The sequence below is a fragment of the Python bivittatus genome, unplaced genomic scaffold, assembly GCF_059951505.1.
Source record: "Python bivittatus isolate LINGU-HERP-01145 unplaced genomic scaffold, Pbiv_v1 ctg000320_np1212, whole genome shotgun sequence".
Lineage (NCBI taxonomy): Eukaryota > Metazoa > Chordata > Lepidosauria > Squamata > Pythonidae > Python > Python bivittatus.
In genome coordinates this window covers 757,578-778,165 of record NW_028277052.1, presented here as the reverse complement: position 1 = coordinate 778,165, position 20,588 = coordinate 757,578, and the positions used below count along the sequence as shown (strand labels likewise).

Below are 20,588 nucleotides of genomic sequence, written 5' to 3'. Positions count from 1 at the left end.
GTAACAGGGAGAAGGAAGAGGGTTGCTTTTGGCTGCGCGCAATGCCCTTTTCTCCCAGAACATGCAACCAGTTTCCGGGTCAGCAATGCTTCACCTTTAATACTTGGGTCAACCCACCCTGCCATCTATGTGCGGGGCAGACTCAATCTTGACAACAAGCTACTTCTTGCCAAAGGCAAACGATTGGCAAAAGCTTGAAATACAGCAGTCCGGTACTTTCCGTACAGTGCCCAGAGTGCCAGCTTGGCTACTGATGGGAGGAAAAATCTGCCTCGTAGCCCTCTGTTTTGATGTCATTCAGGCCTAGCTCCTCGTTTTGTTCAAACAGCCGCTCGTATCGCTCCACGCGCAACTCCGGGTCTTCCTCGGGAGCATACACGTTCTGGAAGTGCAAAGAGGGTGCATCAGACAGGACTAAAAGACAGCAGGTTGTTTGCAGTAAATTCTCTGGGGCTGCCAATCTTTTACCCAAATCCAGTAGGACTCCTTTAGGAACAGGATTGGAGTTTATAAAAAGCCAGAATCAAAAGTGCTGGGAATCATGTACACCATTATTAAAAATATGCAAAGCTAGGACAGCATTAAAGGTGCCCAAGAGCCAACCCCAGCCCCTTCACACATCTTCCCTGAAACACCAAGGTCAGCTTTCGCCAACCTTACAGATCTCTCACTTGCGAAACTACCATGCTGGCATATCCAAAGAACACCAGATCACATAAAGCTGATCCTCACAACCCAGCAGTTCAACAATGAAGGGAACCACTTGCCCAAGCAATTTCAGCGTGAAAGGGGTAGACTTAAGAGTCTTTACATCTTGCCCACAGTGACATTCCACAACAAAGGGCGCTTTGAAGTCCCAATACCTGCCTATAAGTATAACATCTAAAACGTTTGTCTTTCACTGCACCATTACAGGAAATGTGAAATAGTTGCATTTTGGAACAAAACACCCAATATTTCTTATAAAGCCTGACGGTCCCTTCCCTCTTCCTCCAGTTGTATTTGCATCAATTTACATTACCTGAAGGTAACTGTTTCCTGCAGGATCATCCAGGATAAGATGAACTTTCATCTGCCCCTCTACAATCTGGTAGAAAAAAAAAGAGAAGCAGACTGCTCACCACCCTCCATCCGACCAGGGTTCACAAGAAGCATCACCCGTTAAGTGCCCAGGTTCATCATGCAATGGACCTGCAGCAGGTGTAATGCTGGAAGTGTGTGTAGGATTAAAAGGCGGCCTACCTGCTGGAGCTTCCTCCCAAATGCAGATAGCTTTTCCGCTTTGTCAGGGCAAGAGCCGTCTCCCAGGGTGAAAGGGTTCTTCTCCACCTAGGGGAGAGATGCCTCAGGGTTAGGGCCCAACGCAGAGGCAACGCCTTCAGCTCCTAGTTCCGCTCTCCCAGACCAGCCCAAGGAACCGCTGCTCTGACCAGCAGGCCCAGGCTTTCCAAAATCCTCTTACTGTTCTCTCCCTTCTGACCAGATGCCACACATCAAAAGGCAGGAGCAGCTGAACCCAAGTCAAAGACTTTCATGCTCGCTGTTTCAGCTGATCTCCACCTCCTTCATTTTAAGAAACGTGGTAAGGTGGGACAGACCTATTATCTCTCAAAACTCACTCACCAGACTCTGGATATCCTTCAGCAACCCCTCTAGAGTTGTGAATTTTCCACCCAGCGCTCCCATTCCTAATTCAAACTCCAGCTCTGGAATCTGTACCTTGCAAGTTTCAGACTGGAAAAAGAGAGAACTTCATTTAGTTCCAGAAGAGCCTAAAACAAGACCGCCCTGGTTGCTGGCATTTACAAAAAAAGCATGAATGTCAGAATTGACAGAAAAGAACATTACCTTTAGAATGTCCCTTGTCATGTCTTCAGGGCCCGTCACGTGAAGAGTTATCTTGGTGCCCAAAGGCTCAATGGCTCCCCCTGATTTAACCTATGGCAAGGGAAGAGAGGGTGGCAAGCAGTAACTTGGAGTAGAGCCCATGGTGCCCTCAAGCCAAGTGAAAGCCCGCCTTTCCAGAATGAAAAAGCTCACCTCATTTGTTCTGTGCCCACAGGCATCGCAGTTTGTAGCCATGATAATGACCTCTTTGAAATGGGGAATTTCTGAGGAGAAGCAGTAAAGGAAAACTCCATCATGCAGACTCAGAAGCTTTACTCCCCTGGCCCTCTTGCTAGACGTTACACCTTGCCTTGCACAAGGAGCAGGTTTGTGGTTAAATCATCAGGATCCTGCAGAGATACTTTTGCCCTCTAGGAGCCAGTGGACCCACACCGTCCATGCATGGCAGTGCATATTTTTGGTCCCCATCACAGGACTGGTGCAGGCAACCGGCATCTTCGCAGGCTCAAAGGATACGCACCAGCTTCATGTTCGTGCTGGTGGGAGCGTTGCATTCCGGACAGTTGGTGCTGAACTGCAGCACCTGGTACAAGAGAAGCCACACTGAGGCGCCTCTGCCCGGAGGGTTCCTCTGCTCCTGTTCGGACAGGCACCAGGTCCAAAGGGGTCTCAGCTACCCAACCACCAGCCCCTTCAGCCGCCCGCTCACCTCGTTCTTCAGATCATCTGCAGAGTCAGCCGAGTCCACCTCGGAGGCCTCCGCCTGAGAGGGAAGAGAGGGATCAATAAGCGTTCGGCCCACAGAGCCTCAGGGCTCACAGCACAGCTCGAAGGCACCCAGGAAGGGGAGCTGCTGCTGCACCCTTGGAGGCCTTTCCACGCTCTCCCCGTACCTCTATGCCAAGCAGAGCTGCTTGCTGAGCCGTCCTCCTGTAATGGGTGACCTCTAGAGCGTTGTCCTTCTGCGGGGCATGAGGGTTCTCCACAAAGCTGTTTCCCGAAGGATCGTCGAGAATCTGGAAGGGGAAGAGGTGTCACCCAGATCACTCTTTTGCAGGGAATAACGATGCTTGTAGACAGAAGCTCCTCTCAGCAGCCCAAGGTAACTTACAAAGGTGAAGTCTGACTCCACTTCCTTCAAGCCTTTCAACTTAGAGATGAACTCATCAATCTTTCCTGCTACTTCAGTGTCTGTTTTCTATGGCGAAAAAGCAGAAACAACTGACTTGATTTCCCACTGGAAGAAACACAGATAAAGGGAGCCCCTTTCTAGGGCCCGAGCCAGGATTGTTGACTGGCAGAGATTCTCCAGAAAGACAGCTCTGCACTAAGAACCCTAAAGCCACCAGCCGAAGCCACTGGGGCTGGCTTGCTCATGTTCTAGACCAACTGACTGCATGCTGTCCCCACCAGATTCAAACAAAGTGGACTGAGGGCCATAAGGAGTTATGCCATGAAGTATTTAAGGTGCCACAGAACTCCTTGTAAATTCCTCTCAGGTGCAGCTTTCAGAATTGCAGCCAGCCATATTCCACTGTGAAAACAGGCTGAAGACCATGCTCTTGTGTTTTGCTTTATGAAGCGGCCTTCCCAAGAATCTACTAACAAACAAGATGTTTTGGAACAACCACCAGGTTTTTTTTTTCCAGTAGCCAGGAAGTCTATCTGCGATTAACACCTCCAAATGCTGATGCCAACCTAGGATGATGCCCCAGCTGTGAGGGAAGCACCACCCTTTCTCCCAGATTCCTTGAGAGCAGCTTACTCTGCGGTCAGGCTGATCCTGCTCCAGTCCTGCTATTGCTCGGTCAAGTATCCCTTCCAGGGTTGTAAGAGCTGATGGGAGGGAAAAGGAGGAACGCACAGTCGTTATTACTCCACGCTTCCAGACTAGTCACAACGCAAGTAGTAATGCGGTAAGGCACCAGAAAGGAGAAAAAATGATAGCTCCTGCCCCTCCATGGGCACCACACGAACACGCGTCCTGCATTCTCGGCCTTGTCTAACCCCAAGTCCCCACCCCACTGTGCCCCGGTTCCAACCGGCCTGGAAAAATAACAGCAGGTGGCAGGAGCTCACGCGTACAGACTAGAGCTGCACTTCCTCGCAGCCCAAACCCAACCCAGCCTGGAAAGGAGTCATTGCTCCCCTTCTCAGAACAAAAAAAAGATGTTTGCAGGTCAGGCAGAAATCTGGGCCAGGGAGCGATTTAACCCATTTGCAGCCCTGTTATTTAAATAGCCACGCAGGCAGATGCCCCCAGCACACCCTCAAAGCTCCCATACCCCTTCCACCTCTGGGAGCAGCAGCCCCTCCTCTGCAACAGTCTCCTCCACAAAAGCAAGAAGGTGCTAGGAACTCCTCTCCCCGTGGCCACCACCAGCTGCCCCAAGACGTACCGGAATGGCCTCATACCCACCTCCCTTCTGAGAAAAAGCAGGGATTTCAAAGTCTAGCTCTGGGACTCTAGCTGTGGCACAGTCAGTCTTCACCACTCCCCTATTCATATCCTGGAGAGAAGGATTTTCAGGAGAGGTTACTCTGCCCTAGGGGTCCACCTGGGCGGGCGCTAACTTGAAGCGCTCAGGCACTGAGAGGGGCCAAGCCGGAGGACGACGGCATCCCCAGGCAGCCGCACCGCCCCGCCAGAGGAAGGAAAACTGAATCTCAAAGTCCCGGACGCTCGGCTCCCTTCGAAGGGCGCGACCCCTCCGTCCGCGCGGACTGGGACTCGGGGTTCCCCTTCCTGGCGGGCGGGAGCGCTGCCCGAGGGCCAGCCCGGACACGGCCGGGCCCCAGCAGCCCCCCAGCGCGGCCCACCTGCCTGCTCCTCACCGCCAGGGCGTAGCGCACCCCGCGGTCCTGGATCCGGCCGGCGGACTGGATCTCCGAGTTGGTCCACCCGCAGCTGCCGCAGGCGAAAGAGCCGACGATGACCTCCTTGAAGAAGGGGATCCTGGTCAGCAGCAGCCGCGTCACGCCCTGCCGGGAGCGGAGACCGCGCTGAGGCCCAGCCGAGGCGCCCGAGGGAGGAGGGAGGAGGGAGGAAAGGGGCGCCGCGCGGCCGGAGGGCCTCCCCGTCCCGCCCCGCCCCGCCCGCCCCTCACTCGGCGGTAGCAGGCCATGCACAGCGACTCGATCTCGGCCGGCAGCTGCTCCTCGTCGTCGGCGCTCAACGGGCGGAAAAGCCCCGCGCCCGCCGCCCGGTCCTCGCCGAGCGTCGCCATGCCGCGCGGACCCTGGTTGCCGGCTCCCGCTTCCGGCCCCGCCCCTGCGCGGACCGGAAGAGGGAGCGAACGCCGGGCGGCGGCTTCGGCCGGGTGATGTCATCGCCCGGCGCCCCGGACTAGCTGCTCCGAGCGTGGGCGTCAAGAGGCCGCCCGCGGGCGCCCTTCCCAACGGGCGGGGCCGGGGCAGAGGAGGGTCCCTGCGGTCGGGGTCGCCCCGGCAGCCCCCCTCTGAGGCGAGGCGGGGCGGGGCGGGCAGCCGGGCCGGTCTGGGAGAGGGCGGCAGTCCTGGGAAGGCGCCCGCCGGGAAACGGGCCGGTCGGAAGCCCCTTCCTCCCAGCGGGCCCGCTCTGGGCCTTGGCCGCCGGCTCCGGGGCCGCGGGGCTGGCGCCGGCGGGGTCCAGCGCTTGCCCGAGGAGCGCCCGAGGGCCGCTTCGCCCTTCAGACCCGGCGGGGAGCGCGCTGAGGAGGCCGTCCTCTCCGCCGCGGCCCCGCCGGCCCTCCGGGAGCCCCTCAAGGCCCGGCGCCGAGGGGCCTGCGCTGTCGCGGGCGTCTGCGGCCCACCCTCAGCCTCGCGGCTTCCAAATCGCGTTGCCGGTCGTCGTGTTTTGTGCCTGTATTGCCGCATCGTTTCGGGCCTCTTCCGCGCGAGACGGGCAGCCGCGTAGGACGGGCGGACGACGCGGCGCTGGGCGAGCAACGGGGCGGCCGCCCGCCGGGACCCCCCGCCGCCCTCCCCAAGAGACGAGCGCCCGAGCCCGCAGCAACCGAGACACCGCATACGTCAACTGGAGGACTGTTTTATTAGCACAGCAAACGCCATCTGCGCACGTTGATCTCAGGGACCGTTTTCTTAGCGTGCTTTGCCTCAGCGGCGGGGTGAGAGAAGACCGAGGGCCGGGGCTGGAGCGCGCGAGGCCCCACTGCGAGAAGCAGGAGTGGCGCCTAGCGTGAAGGGGGGCCGGGGGGCAAAGTAGAGGGGAAACTACGCGGGCTTTAGCGTTAGCAGTGCTTGGCTTAGAGCTGCGCGCGTCCTCCAATAAACGACATCTTTTCTGAATCTACTTTGGGTTTCAAGGGATCTCTCTATATTGGGGTTTGAACATCGTAGACCCGACACGACCGAGGTGTGCGGTTTTATTTCAACCAGCAAAGTCTGGGGCTCTTCCGCATCAGGCCTCCGCGGCGGGAAGGAGGGCCTCTTCCGTCTGCTGGAGCGCGTCCACGAAGGCGACGATCTTGTCCTGCACTTCCTTCTCCAGGAAGCCGAGGTGGTCGTCCGCCCCGCCGGCGTGGGGCTGCAGCTTCAGGCCCAGCTCCTGCACCTTCTCCACTACGAACTGGTTGAAGCCCTCCCCGTAGGAGCCCACTCGCTGGCGGAACTCCTCGATCTGCTTCCCGAAGTCTCCCTTCAGGCTGGCCAGGTGGGTCGGCAGGTCTCCCTGGAGAAGGGCGTCGAGCTTCTCGCGCAGCTGCTCACTTTCCGCCAGGAGCTTGCCCCGCAAGCCCTCCGTGCTCTTCGCCACCTGGAAGGAGAGTCCCTCCAGCTGCCGCTTCAGCTGCTCCGGCGTGGTCTGGGCGTAGAGCAACAGGCGCCCGTGCAGCTCCTCCACCGCCTGATCCACCTTGGCCTTCAATTCCTCGGGGAAAAGGGCCAGCTGCCCCTTGATGTCTGCCACTTGCTGGTTGATGGTCTGCTGAATCCTATCAACGTAGGGGGAGAGGGCGGCTGGGAGGTCGCCCACATTCTCCTTCACCTTGGCCTGCAATTCCTGCACCGAGGATGCCAGTTGCTCACGCATCTGTGCAGTCAGCTCATCTGCCGTTGCTTGCAGCTGCTGGGTGCTGAGCGTCAACTTGTCTTTCAGGTTCTGGGCAATTGTGGTCATCTGGTTCTGGACCTCCGCAGCGAAGGGGCCAATATCAGTCTGGAGCTGCTCCAGGTCTTGCCTGATTCTCTCCTTCATCTTTTCCCCTTCCTCACCTAGCTGGGCATGCAGCTGCATGATATACGGGACCACCTTTTTCTGTATTTGCTCGGCGTAGGTGTTGACAGTCTGGAGGTTGTCCTGGATCAGGGCACTGGGACAAAAGGGGAGGGAGATCATTCCTTGTCCCTTTTTGCCTGATACTCTCCTACTGGACCTTCACCAGTTATCTGCCCCCCATCAGGTGGGCCTGCCCCATCTGAGTGCAGGAGAACCCACTGCCTTCTTTGGAATGGTTTTAATTCTTGTTTCTGTTGGCTACTCACTTAAGCTGCTTGCTGATTTCCAACTGCTGGATCTCCCTCACGGTCTCCTCGGCGCTGCTGCCCAGCTGGGTGAAGTACTGCCAGACCACATCAGCCATCTGCCTGGGATTGAGGCTGTCCTGGGCCCCTGCAGGGAAGGGCAGAAAGAGGTCAGTGCTGAGGGCCACCTCTCTGCGCCCCCGCTATCCTGTCCCAAGGGACTGGAGACCCTTGCCTGGACTCTCATCGCCCCGTTCCCACCCGTCTCCGGCAAAGGGGCTGCTGCTGCTGCTGCTAGTTTAGCATCCCTGGCACCTGAACCCCGGGCCGCTCCAGTTGAGCTGCCAGAACCAAGGCACGTATTTATGAGCCGCTCGCCTTTCCTGCAGACCAGCCCGAGGTTCCAAGCTGCAGAAGCATCCCCGCGTCACTCTTCAGACCTGAGCAACACAGCGTCTGTGGATGTCTTTAACCTAGCCCTCCCTGCCTCCCCAGGCAGCCAATTAGCAGAAACAGCCCCAGTCAGAGAAAGCTGAGGGAGGGTACAGGAGTTAAGGGCTGTTTGCAAGGAAAGGTGGAGGGACCGCAGGCAGGTACGAGATGGAAGATACACATACCTGCAGTGACAGCCAAGAAGCCGAGGAGGAAGGCAGCTGCCTTCAGAGTCATGGTGGCTGGCAGGGAATGGCAAACGCGGTCGTGTCAGGAACAGATCTGCAAAGAGAAGAGGCAGAGGTGACCCTCAGGACAGCACTCTGCTTTGCTGCCATCTCGGCCAAGTCCAGCAGCATCACATCAGAGGGGATTCTTGGTTCCCCCAGGCGGAGGCAAGGGAGCCAGGAGCTTCCCCAAAGGGGGCGAGCCAGAGCCAATGCCGGGGTGCCTGCTCAAGCTGGGCTGGGGAGGAACAAAGACTGCGCCTGCCTCATCCAGCCCAGTTCTTGTCCCACAACGCAGCGGTGGCTGCCTGTTCCCAGCAGAGAAGCCAGAGCGCATGACTCGCCCAGCCCAGCCCAAGAGAGGGGCAAGGGAGCAGACCCCCCCACCCCCCCGCAGCCAGAGCTCACCTCCTTCAGGCGAAGCTGCTTCTGCTCTGCAGCTCTGCCTGGGCAGCCTCTCCTTATTTATACCCTTCGGGACGGCATCTTCCAGCATCCACGCGGGGTGGTGACACCTCCAGCTCTTGGACTTTAGCAGGAGCGTGACGTGGAGGCCTGCATGGCCACAAGGTTGCCTGGTTATCTGCTGGCTCCACTGCAGGGCTTTGCACGATGCCCCAACCTCTGCCAGCAGGGAGAAGACAGCACATACCTAGCCAGGTCTAAGGTTAGGGACAGCAGGGGATGGAGCAAAATTCTCAAAGACTACAGCGATCATAAATGCATGAGGTCAGGAACGGGAGGAATCTCTAGGGGAGAAGGTTGCTCAGTGGGTACACCGAAACACTTCAGGGCCTGAATGCCCTTCCTGCACGGGACACAAGGCCAGGCGTCTTCAGCGGGATGGACGATCCAAATGGTTTTCACACACGCCTACACCCGCACACTTCAAAGCATTAGCAAAGTAGCATGGCCGCAAAGGTTGCAGGGACTGCCCTGAGTCACCTGTGGCCTGCCCTACCAGCCGTTCCTTCTGGAAAAACCCATCAGACACCCAGCCAGGTTACAGTTAGTTCCAAGGGTCAGTGGCCAGGGGCTTGTGGGACTGGCCATGGGACAGCTGCTTAGGACAGCCCAGGAGCTAAAGGTCACCCCAGAACGCCATCCTGCCAGCGCGCAAGGCTTCCAAGGCCACGGCACGCCAAAGCACAGCTCCCAACGTCTGAGCCCATGGGTGTCTGGGGCATTGGTGGCCACCCACCCCTTTGCCCTATCACCTTCCGAGGAAGTGGAAGGGAGCAGAGTCCAGGGAACCACAGATTCAGGCCTCTGGCTGACTAGAGGACTGCCCAGCAGATGGCAGGAGAGGTGTGGGGAGAGCTTGGAGCGTGTGTGCTTCTGAAACGATGAAGCTCCGCATGTGTCACCAACCTGCTTGTGATGGAGGAATTCCAAGGGCTCACCCACCCACCCCTGCCCACCTACCCCCTGCAAAGATAAGGCCCGGGATGGGGGGAGTGAGCATTTCCCTCCTGGGCCCCAAAGCATTCCGAGGACTGAGCGGTGGTACGCTTTCTCCAGAGGCAGAAAGGCCCAGTTAAGCTTCAGGAGCAAGCAGCCTCCCTGCAGAGAGGCGGAAAGGACACACGCGCGCAACTTCCGGGACATCGGGTGGCTTTATGCTTGTAGGGCAACATTGGCTATCCTCCCAGGTCCTTCGTACGTGAATATGAAGTGGGATCTGTGTTCAGTGCCAGTTCCTTTTCCAGACTTGGTGCCTTTGAGTTTCATCATATGGTTGTGTTTACACAACACATCGAACCATAATCCAACTTACCCTAGGATGTTTTGTAAACTTGGCTCGTGCGGTTCATTAGATTGTTGGTTAGAAAAGATTATATGCCATCTTCCAAACTGAGTTTTTCTCAGGCACCTAATAACCTGAACGCTGGGGCTGAGTACACTCGGTGTGCCATGTGAACCCTGTTTACGGCTCTACTGCAAAATAGCTAGAATTTGGCTGGAGCCAAAAAGGTGGAAAGATGAGCCCTGCTCATCAGCTCTTCCTATCAGCCCCCCTCCCCGCCCAGCCACGATGGCATGGCATCGTGTCTGTGGATCACAGACTTCCATCTCTTGCACGGTCTCTCTTCAGCAGAGGAAAACAGATCCTCCTGGTTTACAGCATACAAAGCAATCAAACTACAACTGCCACAGAAAATCTAAGCTGGTAGAGGCTTCCTCCATAGACACTGCCCTTGCAGCCAGCCAACGTGTCTTTCAAATACTTGGGCAAATTATTTATGCTGTAAAACAGGAGGATCTGTTTTCCTCTGCTGAAGAGAGACCGTGCAAGAGATGGAAGTCTGTGATCCACAGACATGCCATCGTGGCTGGGCGGGGAGGGGGGCTGATAGGAAGAGCTGATGAAGTTTTGTGGCCAGCGTGAATATTGCATTAGAAGGTCTAGATGCTTTTCTCATTTTGGGATCCTACTATGCCTCGTGTTCAGTAGGTTAAAAACTTTGCTCCCAAATCACACCAGCCGAATGGTGCTGCTGATATGCTCCAAGCACAGAAAACTGTTGGGATGGGGAAATCATAAATTGGCACTTGTCCAGATTGGGATGGAAGGCAGAAGAGGCAACCAGGGCAATCGAGCAGACCTTTTAAAGAGAATCCAGACCCTCCCAGATGCCGTTTCTCTCTTCCCATCTATCCCCATCTTGCTCTGCTGAGATGGTGTGTGACTCTGCCGGCTTCCAGGGAGAAAGACACAGAGGCTCCCCTCACCAGGCTCACCAACCATGATGCCAGCAGCAGTTCCAAAAGTAAGGGGGCCCCTCCTTGAATCTCCACCTCTTGGCCTCACCGCCCTTTTGCAGTTCAACCCTCAGCCATTTGCCACCCTGGGGACGGCACTGGCCAAAGTCTGGTTGTCGTGGGAGTCCTGGCACCAGAGTCCAAGAGAATCAATGTTGTATTTCTCTGATACAGCACCCAAGTAACCAAAGGGGATCACCTGGATGGGTGCTTCTTGGAAATGGGGGTCAGAGTTCAGGCCTAGAGCTTCTGACAATGCCCCTCTGCTCTTGCCTCTGAGCATGTGCAGGGTGCCTCTTCCCCTCCCTCAGATGAAACTGGCAACACAGAAACGCCCACTGCTTGGATTAGAAGGCCTCCCTCTTGCTGTGGAACTAAGCCAGTTTGTTTAACTGACCCCTGGCTGGCCTGGGTATGTTATCTCAGGATCACAGTCCAAGGTGATGCCGGTCTGATGTGCAGGACGAAGGGGCACCAGCTTAGCAACAGCCTGGAGGGTTCAAAGATGATCTCTCTCATGCTTAGAGGTGTCTGCGCTGCAGGGCACAAGATGGCCACAGGCTGTCAGAGTGTACCTGATTACGCAAGAGGATATGGCAGGACCTTGAAGAACATTTGGGAAGAAACAGCTGCCCGGCACAACCTTTGCCAGGAACCGAGCCCCTTCACCATAAAAGACCTGATGCCTAAAAGGAAGAAGAGAAGGAAAACGCAGCGGGATCCTCGTCCTTGCTTCGGGAAGCCATCCTGGGCGTCAAAAAAGCTCCTGATGTTGCACCGATCCCACCAATCTAGGCCGAGCCTCCCAAGATGACGCTCTCCCCACAGCAGGTTTCTCAACCTTCGCAACTTTAAGATACGTGGACCACCTCCCAGAGTTCCCCAGCCTGCATGGGAAATAGCTGCCCAGAGGATGGAGCTAACCAGGCAGGTTTGGACCCCTGGTTTTTGTTCGCTGATTTCCTGAGAACAAAATTATCCCTGAAAGAAGAGAAAGCTGGCACAAGAAGCAAGCTGGCACTGGTCCCAGTGTAGACAGCAGTTCCCCAGCTGCCCAATTTCAGGCCCTTTCCGGGGGGGGGCATTCGCCGACCACCGGCAATGCTTCCTGAGAGAGGCTACAAACAGGCCTTGGGATCCTCTCCACAAATTGCCAACGGATTGCGAGGCCCCAAATCAGGAGATCGCGGAAGAGACAGAGGGTTTCCATGTTGTCCGAGGTGCCCCACGCTCAGACACAGGCACTTCCCCCACCCCACCCCACCCCACCCCACCCCCGGCATCCCTTCAGAGGGAGACGCTCCTTGGGAGTAGCTGCCCTGCCTGGCAGAAAGCCAGCAGCAGCCCCAGGAGCACCTGGGAGCAGCTCCCGGACCCTCAGCCCCACTGAGGTGGGCGTGGGGAAGGGCCCCTCGTCCCGGGGGGGTCAGTGTTTCTTCCACAGCAGGCGTCTGGTGATATTTCCCCTGCAGTTCCCAGCAGGGCTTTCATGCCAGGTTCCAAGGAAGACGGATGAGGTGGTGCATAGAGAGAGGCCCCCCGGGAGGGCCTGCGCCAGCCCGCCGCCTCCTGGGCCCTGGAGGAGGGGGCCGCCAGGGCCAGGCTGGGGCTCCGAGAGGGGGCTGCTCGGGAAGGGGCCTCTGCCAGGCTAGCAGAGCAGCAGCCTTGGCCCTGGGGCCAGAGGGCGGACGAATTTCCCAACCCTCAGCGGAGACGCCAGAGGGCAAACACGGCAGGCGGGGGGGGGGGCGGACGGACGGACGGACGGAAGCCCCCGGTCTGGCCTCGGCCCCTCCCACCAGCCCCCCCGGCGGAACTTTGGCCGAGCAGCCCCGGGGGGCCAGAGGGGGGAGGGGTATAAATGGGGAGCTGCGGCCGCCCGTTCAGCAGTCCGGGCGGCTGCAGCGGGAAGCCGAAGGAGACGGTAGGAGCCGGGCGGGGCGCCGGGAAGGAGCCCCGCCCGGGCGCAGCCAGCGGCGCGGGGCGCGCCCCTCCCCGCGGCCGCCGGGCTCAGCGGCCCGCGGCTGGCGGCAGGCAGGGCTGACGCCTCTCCTCTCTTCCCCGCGGGGCCCAGCGGCGCAGGCGGGCGGCGGGGACAGGGAGAGCCGCGTTCAGGTCTCCCTGAGTAGCTTTGGCCCGCCTCTCTCTCCCCCTCTCAGCTCGGTCTACCTCACGGGGTTGCTGTTCCGGGGGAGGAGAGGGCAAGCTTCCCCGAAGTCACCTTGAGCCCTGGGGGAAAGGTGGGGTAGGAACCCAGCACTTCTGCCAGCGCCAGTCCCCGGAAGAGGGCTTCTAGAGATGCGCAGCGCGCTTTCCGACGACCATCCGGGAGGGGAGGCTGAACCCGGCACCCTCGCCCGCGCTTCGAGAAAGAGAAGGGAGCCGCGCCCAGCGCCCCCGGCCGCGCCCCTCATTGGCGAGCCTTGGCGCTCTGTCCCCGCCCGGGCACCGCTGCTCCGCGTCCAGCCCGCTGCGCCTTCCCGGCGTACGTGGTGGCGGTAGGGGCTGCTCCGGGCCCGCCCGGCTCCCTGCCCTTCTTCCACCTTTTCTCCAAGACGTACCGGCCCCAGAGGCAAGGGCCCAAGAGCCACCCACTGGCCTCGTCGCCTGCCCCTCAGCGGGGGTGCACCTTCCTCCCCCGGAAACAGCTCCCTTTGGAGGCCAGTGACGGCCCCTTTTCTCTGGCACAGGTCCCACCGTGGGAAGATGAGGCCCCCCCTCTTGCTGCTGCTTGCCCTTCTGGTGCTGCTCGCCACCTTTGCACGTAAGCGGGCGCCAATGGCAAGGGAGCGTAGCGGGGGCCTTGGCAGGCAGGGCCACAGAGTGCCCAGAGGGGAGGGGGCTGGGGAGGGGGGAAGCACCCTTCCTTTGCTGTGCTCTTTCCCTGTGCCCCTGTGGCCGGAGCGCCCCCCATTGCTCTGGGCCTCCTCCACTTGGCTTCACAGGAGCTGAGGCACCCCAGGAGGGGACCTTGAAGGCCAGTTTTCAGGATTGGATGCAGAGAGCACAAGAGCGCATGAGCGCCTTCCGAGCATCAAATGTTGCCCAGCAGTTCAGGTGGGTTGAGAAGCCCTGGCATTTTGGGGGTGGGGAGGAAGCCCCTGGCCCTGCACAGCACTCGGAGGCTGCCCCTAATGTGGACAGAGCGATTTGGAGCAAAAGGCAAGGGGGTTAATCCCCTACGGCTGTTCCTCCAGAGCAGCAGGGGCACAATCTCCCAGGAGAGCAGAGCTGGTAGCTCCAGAACCAGTCGTGGATCACGCTGCCTGTCCAGCCTCCAGTCTGCTTCCAGAGAGCCAGGGGCATCACCTACACACACACACACACCCCAAATATGTCCACAAATTGGTCAAGACTGTGATCAGGGCTCTCATTTCACACTAAGCCTTGGTTTGCTTAGCAAAGCCCAGGGGGCTAGGTTTCCACGTAAAGGCTGCTTCACCAAAATAAATGTTTCAGGCTGCACAGACCCCCTTCGGGCTTAGCGTGAATCCAGCTACAGTGTCTCCCAGCCAAACAGGGCATCTGAGGGGGCCTATCACCTGAACCCCCTTCCTGCCCTTCTCACCCCACCCAACTCTCTCCAGGGAATTGGTCCAGACTGGCATTTCCAGCATCCAGGAGGTGTATGGACATGTAAAGAGTCATGTTTCAAAGCTGTTGGAGAAAAGGGCGGCCAACGCATGAGTCTGGAGTCCCATTCCACACCCAGGAGCCCAGCTGAGCAGTGCCCACCGTAACCATCCTCAGGACCAGGTGCAGCTCTCCTTCCTCCTGCTCCTCTGGGAATCCTCAGCCTCTCCTGCCCCCCCACCTTTTCTGGCCCCTCTCCAGTGTGGAATTTTCCTCATTAAAACTAGCAAAACGTTGCATGCTCAGCTTTCTTCCTGCGCACCGAATGGAGGGAGCATCAAGCCCACTGCCAGCAAGAGTCCAAGAGGGATTTCAGGGGAGCATCCAAGGGCAAAATGCCCAGGGGGCAGCTGACGTCCACGGCTCCTCATCCTCGGAGCAGAGGGGTTGCTCCCAAAACATTGACCCTGCTCAGCCCTGACTGGGTGGGTGGTGCCCAGGGGTTGACCTCTCCTGTGGAGCATGGCTGACCTGCCCTGGGTAGCCCCAAGAGAGCTGAGGGGGAAGCAGGGGGGCCCTGCACCACGGTCCCCGGGGTGCGATGAGCCAGGAAACCTGGGCCTGGGGCCAGGGAGAAACGTGGTTCTGCTGGATCCACACATGCTGCCTTCAGGGAGCTCTGGCCCCGGCCCCAAAACCACTTCTGGGTCCTGCCAAGCCTGCCATTATTGCATGCCAGACCCACCAGCTTGCCCCTGACATTAGCAGGCATGCTTGTGCATGTGTGGCCAGTCCCATTTGTGCATTTGGAGAGCTGGCACAGATTGGCCTATGAGGGGTGGAGCGAGCACGCCTGCACCCCAAAGCACTCTGCCTTCATCCCACCCCTCTTCCAAGCTCCAGGGCCACAGGCTTTGGCTGTTCCTGGCCACCCCACCCTTCCACACCCAGTTGGAGTCAATATGGGAGAAGGATCCTTCCCAGCCCCCCCCAGCTGCAATTTTTTTGCCAAAAAGGCATAGAGGAGCTTTTGACAAACTGAAGGAGGAACCCCCAGCCCCTCCCGCCTCCCAGTTGCCACCCCCATCCCTTGTCATGCCAGTGGACACCCAGCACAGAAAGGCTGTTTAGAGGTCATCATTTTTTATTTGGCAAAAAAGAAGAGGAGAAAAAAGACTAGGAGGGGGGCACGAGCCAGGCAGAAGCGGGAGGAGGGTCCTGGCCTTCCTCCGTCTTGGAAAGGAATTGCCCGGTCCCTGCAGCTGTCCCAGTGGCCAGGCTAGGGCAGGTCGCCAGGGCCCGTGCAAGGGGTGGAAGAGAGGCAGTGCTGGTTCAGGCTGAGGGAGCCGCCAAGGCTGGGGCCCTAGGGGCTCTGCTGCTCGATCTCCTGCTCCGGAGCCTTGATGATTGCAAGCAAGGACCTTGCTCTCTCCAGCAAGGGCTGCAGCTCCTTGTGCGCCTTTTGCCAGAGGGGGCTGTATTTCTCATGCACGCTGCTCACGTGCTGCTGCAACTCAGTCTGTAACTTGGTGAGCTCAGAGAGACCCGACTGCTGCAGCAGCTGGACCTTCTCGTAGAACAGCTGCTCGAGCTCCTTGGTGTAGGGAGCTGCGTCCTTGCGGAACTCATCCACGTGGGTTCGCACCTTGTCCCGGAAGCCCTCGGCCACAGGCGCCAGCTTCTCGTGGGCAAGTTGATGCAGTTCCTGGGAGACAGACTTCACATTCCGCAAGTAGTTGGCTATCTCGTGCTGCACGTTCACACTCAGCTTCTGCGCTAAGGGCTGGATCTGGGCCTTTATGCCCTCCACGTCTTTGGCCATATCTTGCTTCAGGTTCTGCCACCCATTATTCAGTTCAGTTATTATTTCTTGCCACTGAGGGGCTACCTGTTCCTTCACCTCTCGCAATACAGTTGTTAGGGTTTCCAGTTTCTCCCCTATATTCAGGCTGTAAGAGGAAGAGCTGAGTCAGAGGCTGCAGGGGTCAGAGAAACTGCCCCCCCTCCAGAGTGCCCAGAGCATTTTGAAAAATAATGGAAAATCAAAATACATCTTTGGTTGGATGACAGGAATTAAAAGGGTGGGAAATTGATCTGGCTGAAAAATTGACAATCACTTTGGAAAAAATCCCACAAATTTATTCAAATCTGTTCCCCATTTATTCGCAGTATTAACTATTTCTCTCCCTCTCATTTATAGTTTCCCCCCCCCACCTCATTCCATAGACTCTCTCATGGGTACAACAGAGTAATAACAACACTCCTAATAAAAACACCAACGATTAAAAAACATATATTTAAAAAAATGTTTTAAAAATTATTTTAGTGAAATACAAGAGCCTACGATGAATAGGGATTATATTGTGAAGGGGGGGGGGGGAAAGACCCTAAATATGTGATAGTGATTAACTTAAATAAATGTTGAAGCAACCTAATTAACAGGTAAAAATCCATGTAAATATCTATATGGGATTGATTCAGCCATTATGCTTATAATTAAATCTAGGCCATAACACAGTGTCATCTTCTCATTTCTAAAACACAAAGCCTTTTCAAAAATAGCTCACAAACTCATGTCCTGGATCTATTTCTTAAAATCAGACTTTCTTTCCAGTTATGTAGGATTATCCTCTTTATCCCATACCGCAGGCTTGATAGAGCCAAAACTCTTCATGAAATGACAAATTGGATGTTTTGGGAATATAATTCAGGATCACACTGAGATCCTTAAATATAATATTTCTTCCCAAAATGATGTTAACGCATGTATTCATTGGAAACCAAAACAAAGCTATAACAGAACAAGACCAAATCATGTGAATTAAAGAACCTCCAAACACTTTACATCACCAACATAGGAAATTAACATCCACTGCTTTTTAAAGGTTCTTAGAGCAGGTCAATAGACCCCCAAAATATTTTCTGATGAATTAGTTTAATTGTTAAATCATGAGAGGTGTATTTCATATTTCAATTTTTAAAAAATATCTGGATCCACTGATTTTCCAAAATTGGATATTCTAATTCTTCCTTTCACAGATCAAATGTATAACCGGCATTACATCTTTTAATGCTTTATATAAAAATGAATTGTTGGTTGGCTCCTGTTCAAGCACAGCATCTCTTACAGAAGCTAGAAGTGCAGGTACCTCAGAGGCTGCTAAAGCATCCGGCCACACCATTTACTCAACGTATGTTCCAGTTCATATATCGCCAAAGGTATTCTGAAGGTCAGTCAGATTCAAAGCACAATCTCCCAAAGCCTTTAAAACCACCACTGAAAATCAACCGATCTGAAGTATGAATCCCTTGTTGAGCCCAGGCATGCCAGCAGAGTTCCTGTTTCCAAACGTGAGATGCCCCACAGCATTCACTTCTCACGCCCCCCGGGGTCAAAATGGAACCCCCCCTCCCTCAGAAGCGAAAGCCCCAGAGGCCCCGCGGGCTGTGCCACCCAGCGATTCCCGCAGGTTGAACCCTCCGAAGAGCAGAGTCGCCTTAACCGCCCGCGGACGCCGAAGCGAGGGGCCACGTGAAACTGGGCCGCCGCGAAAAGGCCCACCTCCCACGGGGGAGCGCAGAACGGCCCGCGGGAGTCGGGGCTACGCTGCCTCAGGCCCTGTCCTGCCGGGCCACGACGCAGGGCCTCCGGCAACGGGGCAGACTTCTCTCCCTGCCTTCTTCCAATCAGCCTCTTCCCCCGTCCGAACTTTATTCTGGGCGCAGACACCGAATCCGGGGATGGCAACGGGTGGGACTTCCCCTCAAGCAGACGCGTGCACTTGCTCCCAAGCTTTGTTTTGTTTTTCCTCTCTAGACGCGTTTGGTTTTGTCGCTGGCTGCTTTTCCATTTGAATTCCCTATGGGAAAGGCTGGGCCTTTTTATCTTCCAGAAGAAGAATCGCCAGTGTTCTCTCCTGGGCCCACCACCCTGGACCCCGTCGGTCACCCGGGGGCCAGGGAGGAACCAGGATCAGCCTCACCCTGGCAATGGGCCCTTCTCCCCCTCGCGTGGGAACCAGACTGTGCGCAGCCCAGAGGCTGAACCTCCCGCAGGGCAGGAACATGAATGCCTCCCCCAGCCAGGACCCTCGTCCTGCCGTGCTTGCTCTGCCAACGGTCCGCTGGGCACCCTTAGAGGTGGGTGGACAAACACACCAGTGCCCGGTCCTCAGGGCATAGCAATGGCAGCTCCACCTTCCTCCTTCCAGAAGAGTCCAGGGCTGCCCCCCTCGGCCAAGGGGCCACCCAAGCCTGCCTCCACCCCAAGGCACTACTCACTGCAGCTCCTGGGCCATGGCGGAGGAGTCAAACTGGTCCACGGCTTGCTTGACTGCTGCCTTGGCAGACTCCAGGTAAACCTGGCCCATGCCTTGCAGGCGTTCAAGGGGGGTCTGCTGGGGGTCATCGTGCTGCCAAAAGTAGCGGGCCTGGGCTCCTGCAGGGCAACACAGACAGGCATCAGAGCAGACGGCAGCCATCTCCCGCCAGGGTAACCCAGAAGGCAGAGCTTCGCTACCGCGCTCTGTTCGAGCCCTGCAATAGCAGCTATTCTGCCCCCCACCAGGCTGCAGCCTCGCCCCCACCCCCACCTCAAGGCTGCTCTGCCCAGAGAGTCACCTGTAAGGAACAGCAGAGCCAGGATCACGTTGAGGGTCGGCATCTTGTACCACGTCCAAACCTGGGGGTGAGAGAAGCAAAGAGAAGCACTTCACGTCTCTCCCCAGGCCGCAGGAGCCCCGAAGGAGGCGTCCATCTCCCGGGACGGGCAGTGACCCAAGGGCAATAGGGCTGAAAGGCCCCCGTCAGCCTGCTGGAAGCTGGAGGGGGTGCTGGGCCAGCCAAGCTGCAGGGTGGCTTTCCGTGCCCAGACAGCATCATGGCTGGGGAATCAGCCCCTGCAAGATGGCCAGCCTGGGCCCTCTTCTGCCCTGGCCCACCACAGGAGGCCCCATGCAGCTCCGGAAGACAGGCTTTGCCCAGCCCCTGATCCTCGTCCCACGGCCTTTCTTGTCTACCACCCTCTCGCAGACTGAGTCGTTGGCGAAGAGGGAGGAAGAGAACACCCAGCTGGAGCCAAGCCTGGCGGGGTCCCCACCTCTTACGAGTGGCTCTGGCGTCTGCTGCGTTCTTTGCCGCAGGGTTGTCGGTCGAGGCTTTTTATACCAGCCGAGTTGTTTATTGCTGGAGATAAGCAGGAGCTATAAACAGGGAATTCACTCCTGAGTGATGACTATGTGGCGCTTGAGAGTTCAAGGATCAAACACATCCCCAGGCAGGAGGCCGGGAGAACCAGTGACAAGCCGAATGCGCAGGGATCAGGCCAACAGCTGGGCCCCGGGCCAGTTCGCTAACCCAGCTTGGCACGGACCCCGAGCCAGGAGCCTTTGGCAAAAGCCGGCGGCCTGCAGGCCCTGTTGCTTGCAGGGGGCTTGAGGGCCAGCAGTGCCCTCCGGGCCATGGAAAAACTCCAGCTCTCCAAGCAAGCTGATGGGAGGTCGGGTTCACCCAGATTTGGGACAAGGCCAACGGGAGGATGCTGCACAGGCAGCCAAGCCAGCCTTCCTCCTCCTACCAAACCCAGTCCCTCTGCCTACCCCACCCTGTTGGAAGCAGCAGAGTGGCGGCCAACCTGAGCATGGGCTCACAGCTGCAGGTGGCAGATGGGAACTGCACACTAGTGCCCATGGAGGGTGGCAGGCTGGCAAGTAAACGCATCTCTTCCTGGCAGAGAACACGCAATCCAAATTTTCTGGATTGAGGGAGGGATTTTGCAGAGACCCTAACCTGAAAGGATTCAACCGGGGCCTATGCAAACTTCTCCTTTGTCTGGACACAAGAATAGGGGCTGGTTTCAGTTTCCAACCAGGCCTAGCCAAACAAACAAACGGATAGACCTTCCTTGGCCACAACCGCAGGATCAGCTGAGTTTGGCTGGTATGAAGAGCCAGCAGGGGCTGGCACTCTCGCGGTTCTCCATCAGACTTGCTTCCTCCCCATTAACGCCACCGCTGCTCCTGGAGGTTCCACAATTAAGCCTCAGCACTTAGCTGAGCATGCGTGTGATGAACTGCACAGCATAAACGCAAGCCAAGCCTTGCATGGGCACAGCTGAAGAAGCCACTCTCTGCGCACCACTTCTGTCCTTCCACATCTAGAATATGGAGGTATCCTTTCCCTAGAAGTCACGTAGCCCAGCCCAGCCCAGCCCAGCCCAGCCCAGCCCAGCCCAGCCCAGCCCAGCCCAGCCCAGCCCAGCCACATTTCTGGGGAGGGTGCACTGCT

The 20,588-nt window shown here is 57.3% G+C and overlaps 3 protein-coding genes and 1 non-coding gene across 12 annotated transcripts; 1 reads left to right on the top strand and 3 right to left on the bottom strand.

Moving 5' to 3' along the window:
• Window positions 1-71: 71 nt before the first annotated feature.
• Window positions 72-5,856, bottom strand: ZPR1 (ZPR1 zinc finger). Of its 8 annotated transcripts, none has more exons than XM_088138878.1 (14): window positions 4,956-5,192; window positions 4,684-4,830; window positions 4,268-4,358; window positions 3,614-3,684; window positions 2,960-3,046; window positions 2,742-2,864; window positions 2,558-2,611; window positions 2,365-2,485; window positions 2,041-2,111; window positions 1,849-1,938; window positions 1,624-1,734; window positions 1,243-1,329; window positions 1,022-1,087; window positions 72-382 (listed from the first exon to the last, which is right to left on the bottom strand). In XM_088138878.1, the coding sequence occupies exons 1-14, from the start codon at window positions 5,073-5,075 to the stop codon at window positions 248-250; spliced, it is 1,374 nt and encodes a 457-aa protein (XP_087995004.1). In that variant the 5' UTR covers window positions 5,076-5,192; the 3' UTR covers window positions 72-247. The 8 variants fall into 8 exon arrangements, with proteins under 8 accessions (XP_087995004.1, XP_087995003.1, XP_087995006.1 ...); XM_088138877.1 differs by having other exon boundaries at window positions 4,669-4,830; window positions 4,956-5,191; XM_088138880.1 differs by having other exon boundaries at window positions 2,365-2,431; window positions 4,669-4,830; window positions 4,956-5,188.
• A 3-nt stretch (window positions 5,857-5,859) lies between these two features.
• LOC103049136 (apolipoprotein A-IV) lies at window positions 5,860-8,532 on the bottom strand. The gene is made up of 4 exons (XM_007422884.4): window positions 8,376-8,532; window positions 7,926-8,022; window positions 7,330-7,456; window positions 5,860-7,157 (listed from the first exon to the last, which is right to left on the bottom strand). The coding sequence occupies exons 2-4, from the start codon at window positions 7,975-7,977 to the stop codon at window positions 6,248-6,250; spliced, it is 1,089 nt and encodes a 362-aa protein (XP_007422946.1). The 5' UTR covers window positions 7,978-8,022; window positions 8,376-8,532; the 3' UTR covers window positions 5,860-6,247.
• A 3,999-nt stretch (window positions 8,533-12,531) lies between these two features.
• LOC103049388 (uncharacterized) lies at window positions 12,532-14,599 on the top strand. The gene is made up of 4 exons (XR_015795820.1): window positions 12,532-12,654; window positions 13,421-13,494; window positions 13,676-13,787; window positions 14,318-14,599. It is a non-coding gene; the product is annotated as an uncharacterized LOC103049388 (transcript).
• Window positions 14,600-15,429: 830 nt separating this feature from the next.
• Window positions 15,430-19,525, bottom strand: APOA1 (apolipoprotein A1). Of its 2 annotated transcripts, none has more exons than XM_015891540.3 (4): window positions 19,402-19,525; window positions 18,924-18,984; window positions 18,585-18,741; window positions 15,430-16,252 (listed from the first exon to the last, which is right to left on the bottom strand). In XM_015891540.3, exons 2-4 carry the CDS (start codon window positions 18,964-18,966, stop codon window positions 15,667-15,669), a joined length of 786 nt encoding a protein of 261 aa, XP_015747026.1. In that variant the 5' UTR covers window positions 18,967-18,984; window positions 19,402-19,525; the 3' UTR covers window positions 15,430-15,666. The 2 variants fall into 2 exon arrangements, with proteins under 2 accessions (XP_015747026.1, XP_007422949.1); XM_007422887.4 differs by having other exon boundaries at window positions 19,409-19,490.
• Between the last annotated feature and the right edge of the window lie 1,063 nt (window positions 19,526-20,588).

Excerpts from the sequence above, each read along its gene's own strand:
- APOA1 (XM_015891540.3), bottom strand. The coding sequence starts at position 18,966 with ATGCCGACCCTCAACGTGATCCTGGCTCTGCTGTTCCTTACAG. Across the intron at positions 18,742-18,923 it reads GGCTCTGCTGTTCCTTACAG|GAGCCCAGGCCCGCTACTTT; the intron begins GTGACTCTCTGG and ends GTTGCCCTGCAG. Across the intron at positions 16,253-18,584 it reads GCCATGGCCCAGGAGCTGCA|CCTGAATATAGGGGAGAAAC; the intron begins GTGAGTAGTGCC and ends TTCCTCTTACAG.
- ZPR1 (XM_088138872.1), bottom strand. The coding sequence starts at position 5,856 with ATGCGGTGTCTCGGTTGCTGCGGGCTCGGGCGCTCGTCTCTTGGGGAG. Across the intron at positions 2,865-2,959 it reads TGGAGTCAGACTTCACCTTT|ATTCTCGACGATCCTTCGGG; the intron begins GTAAGTTACCTT and ends TTCCCCTTCCAG. Across the intron at positions 2,112-2,364 it reads CACGAACATGAAGCTGGTGC|AAATTCCCCATTTCAAAGAG; the intron begins GTATCCTTTGAG and ends GCTTCTCCTCAG.
- LOC103049136 (XM_007422884.4), bottom strand. The coding sequence starts at position 7,977 with ATGACTCTGAAGGCAGCTGCCTTCCTCCTCGGCTTCTTGGCTGTCACT. Across the intron at positions 7,457-7,925 it reads CTTCTTGGCTGTCACTGCAG|GGGCCCAGGACAGCCTCAAT; the intron begins GTATGTGTATCT and ends CCTTCCCTGCAG. Across the intron at positions 7,158-7,329 it reads GAAATCAGCAAGCAGCTTAA|TGCCCTGATCCAGGACAACC; the intron begins GTGAGTAGCCAA and ends CTTTTGTCCCAG.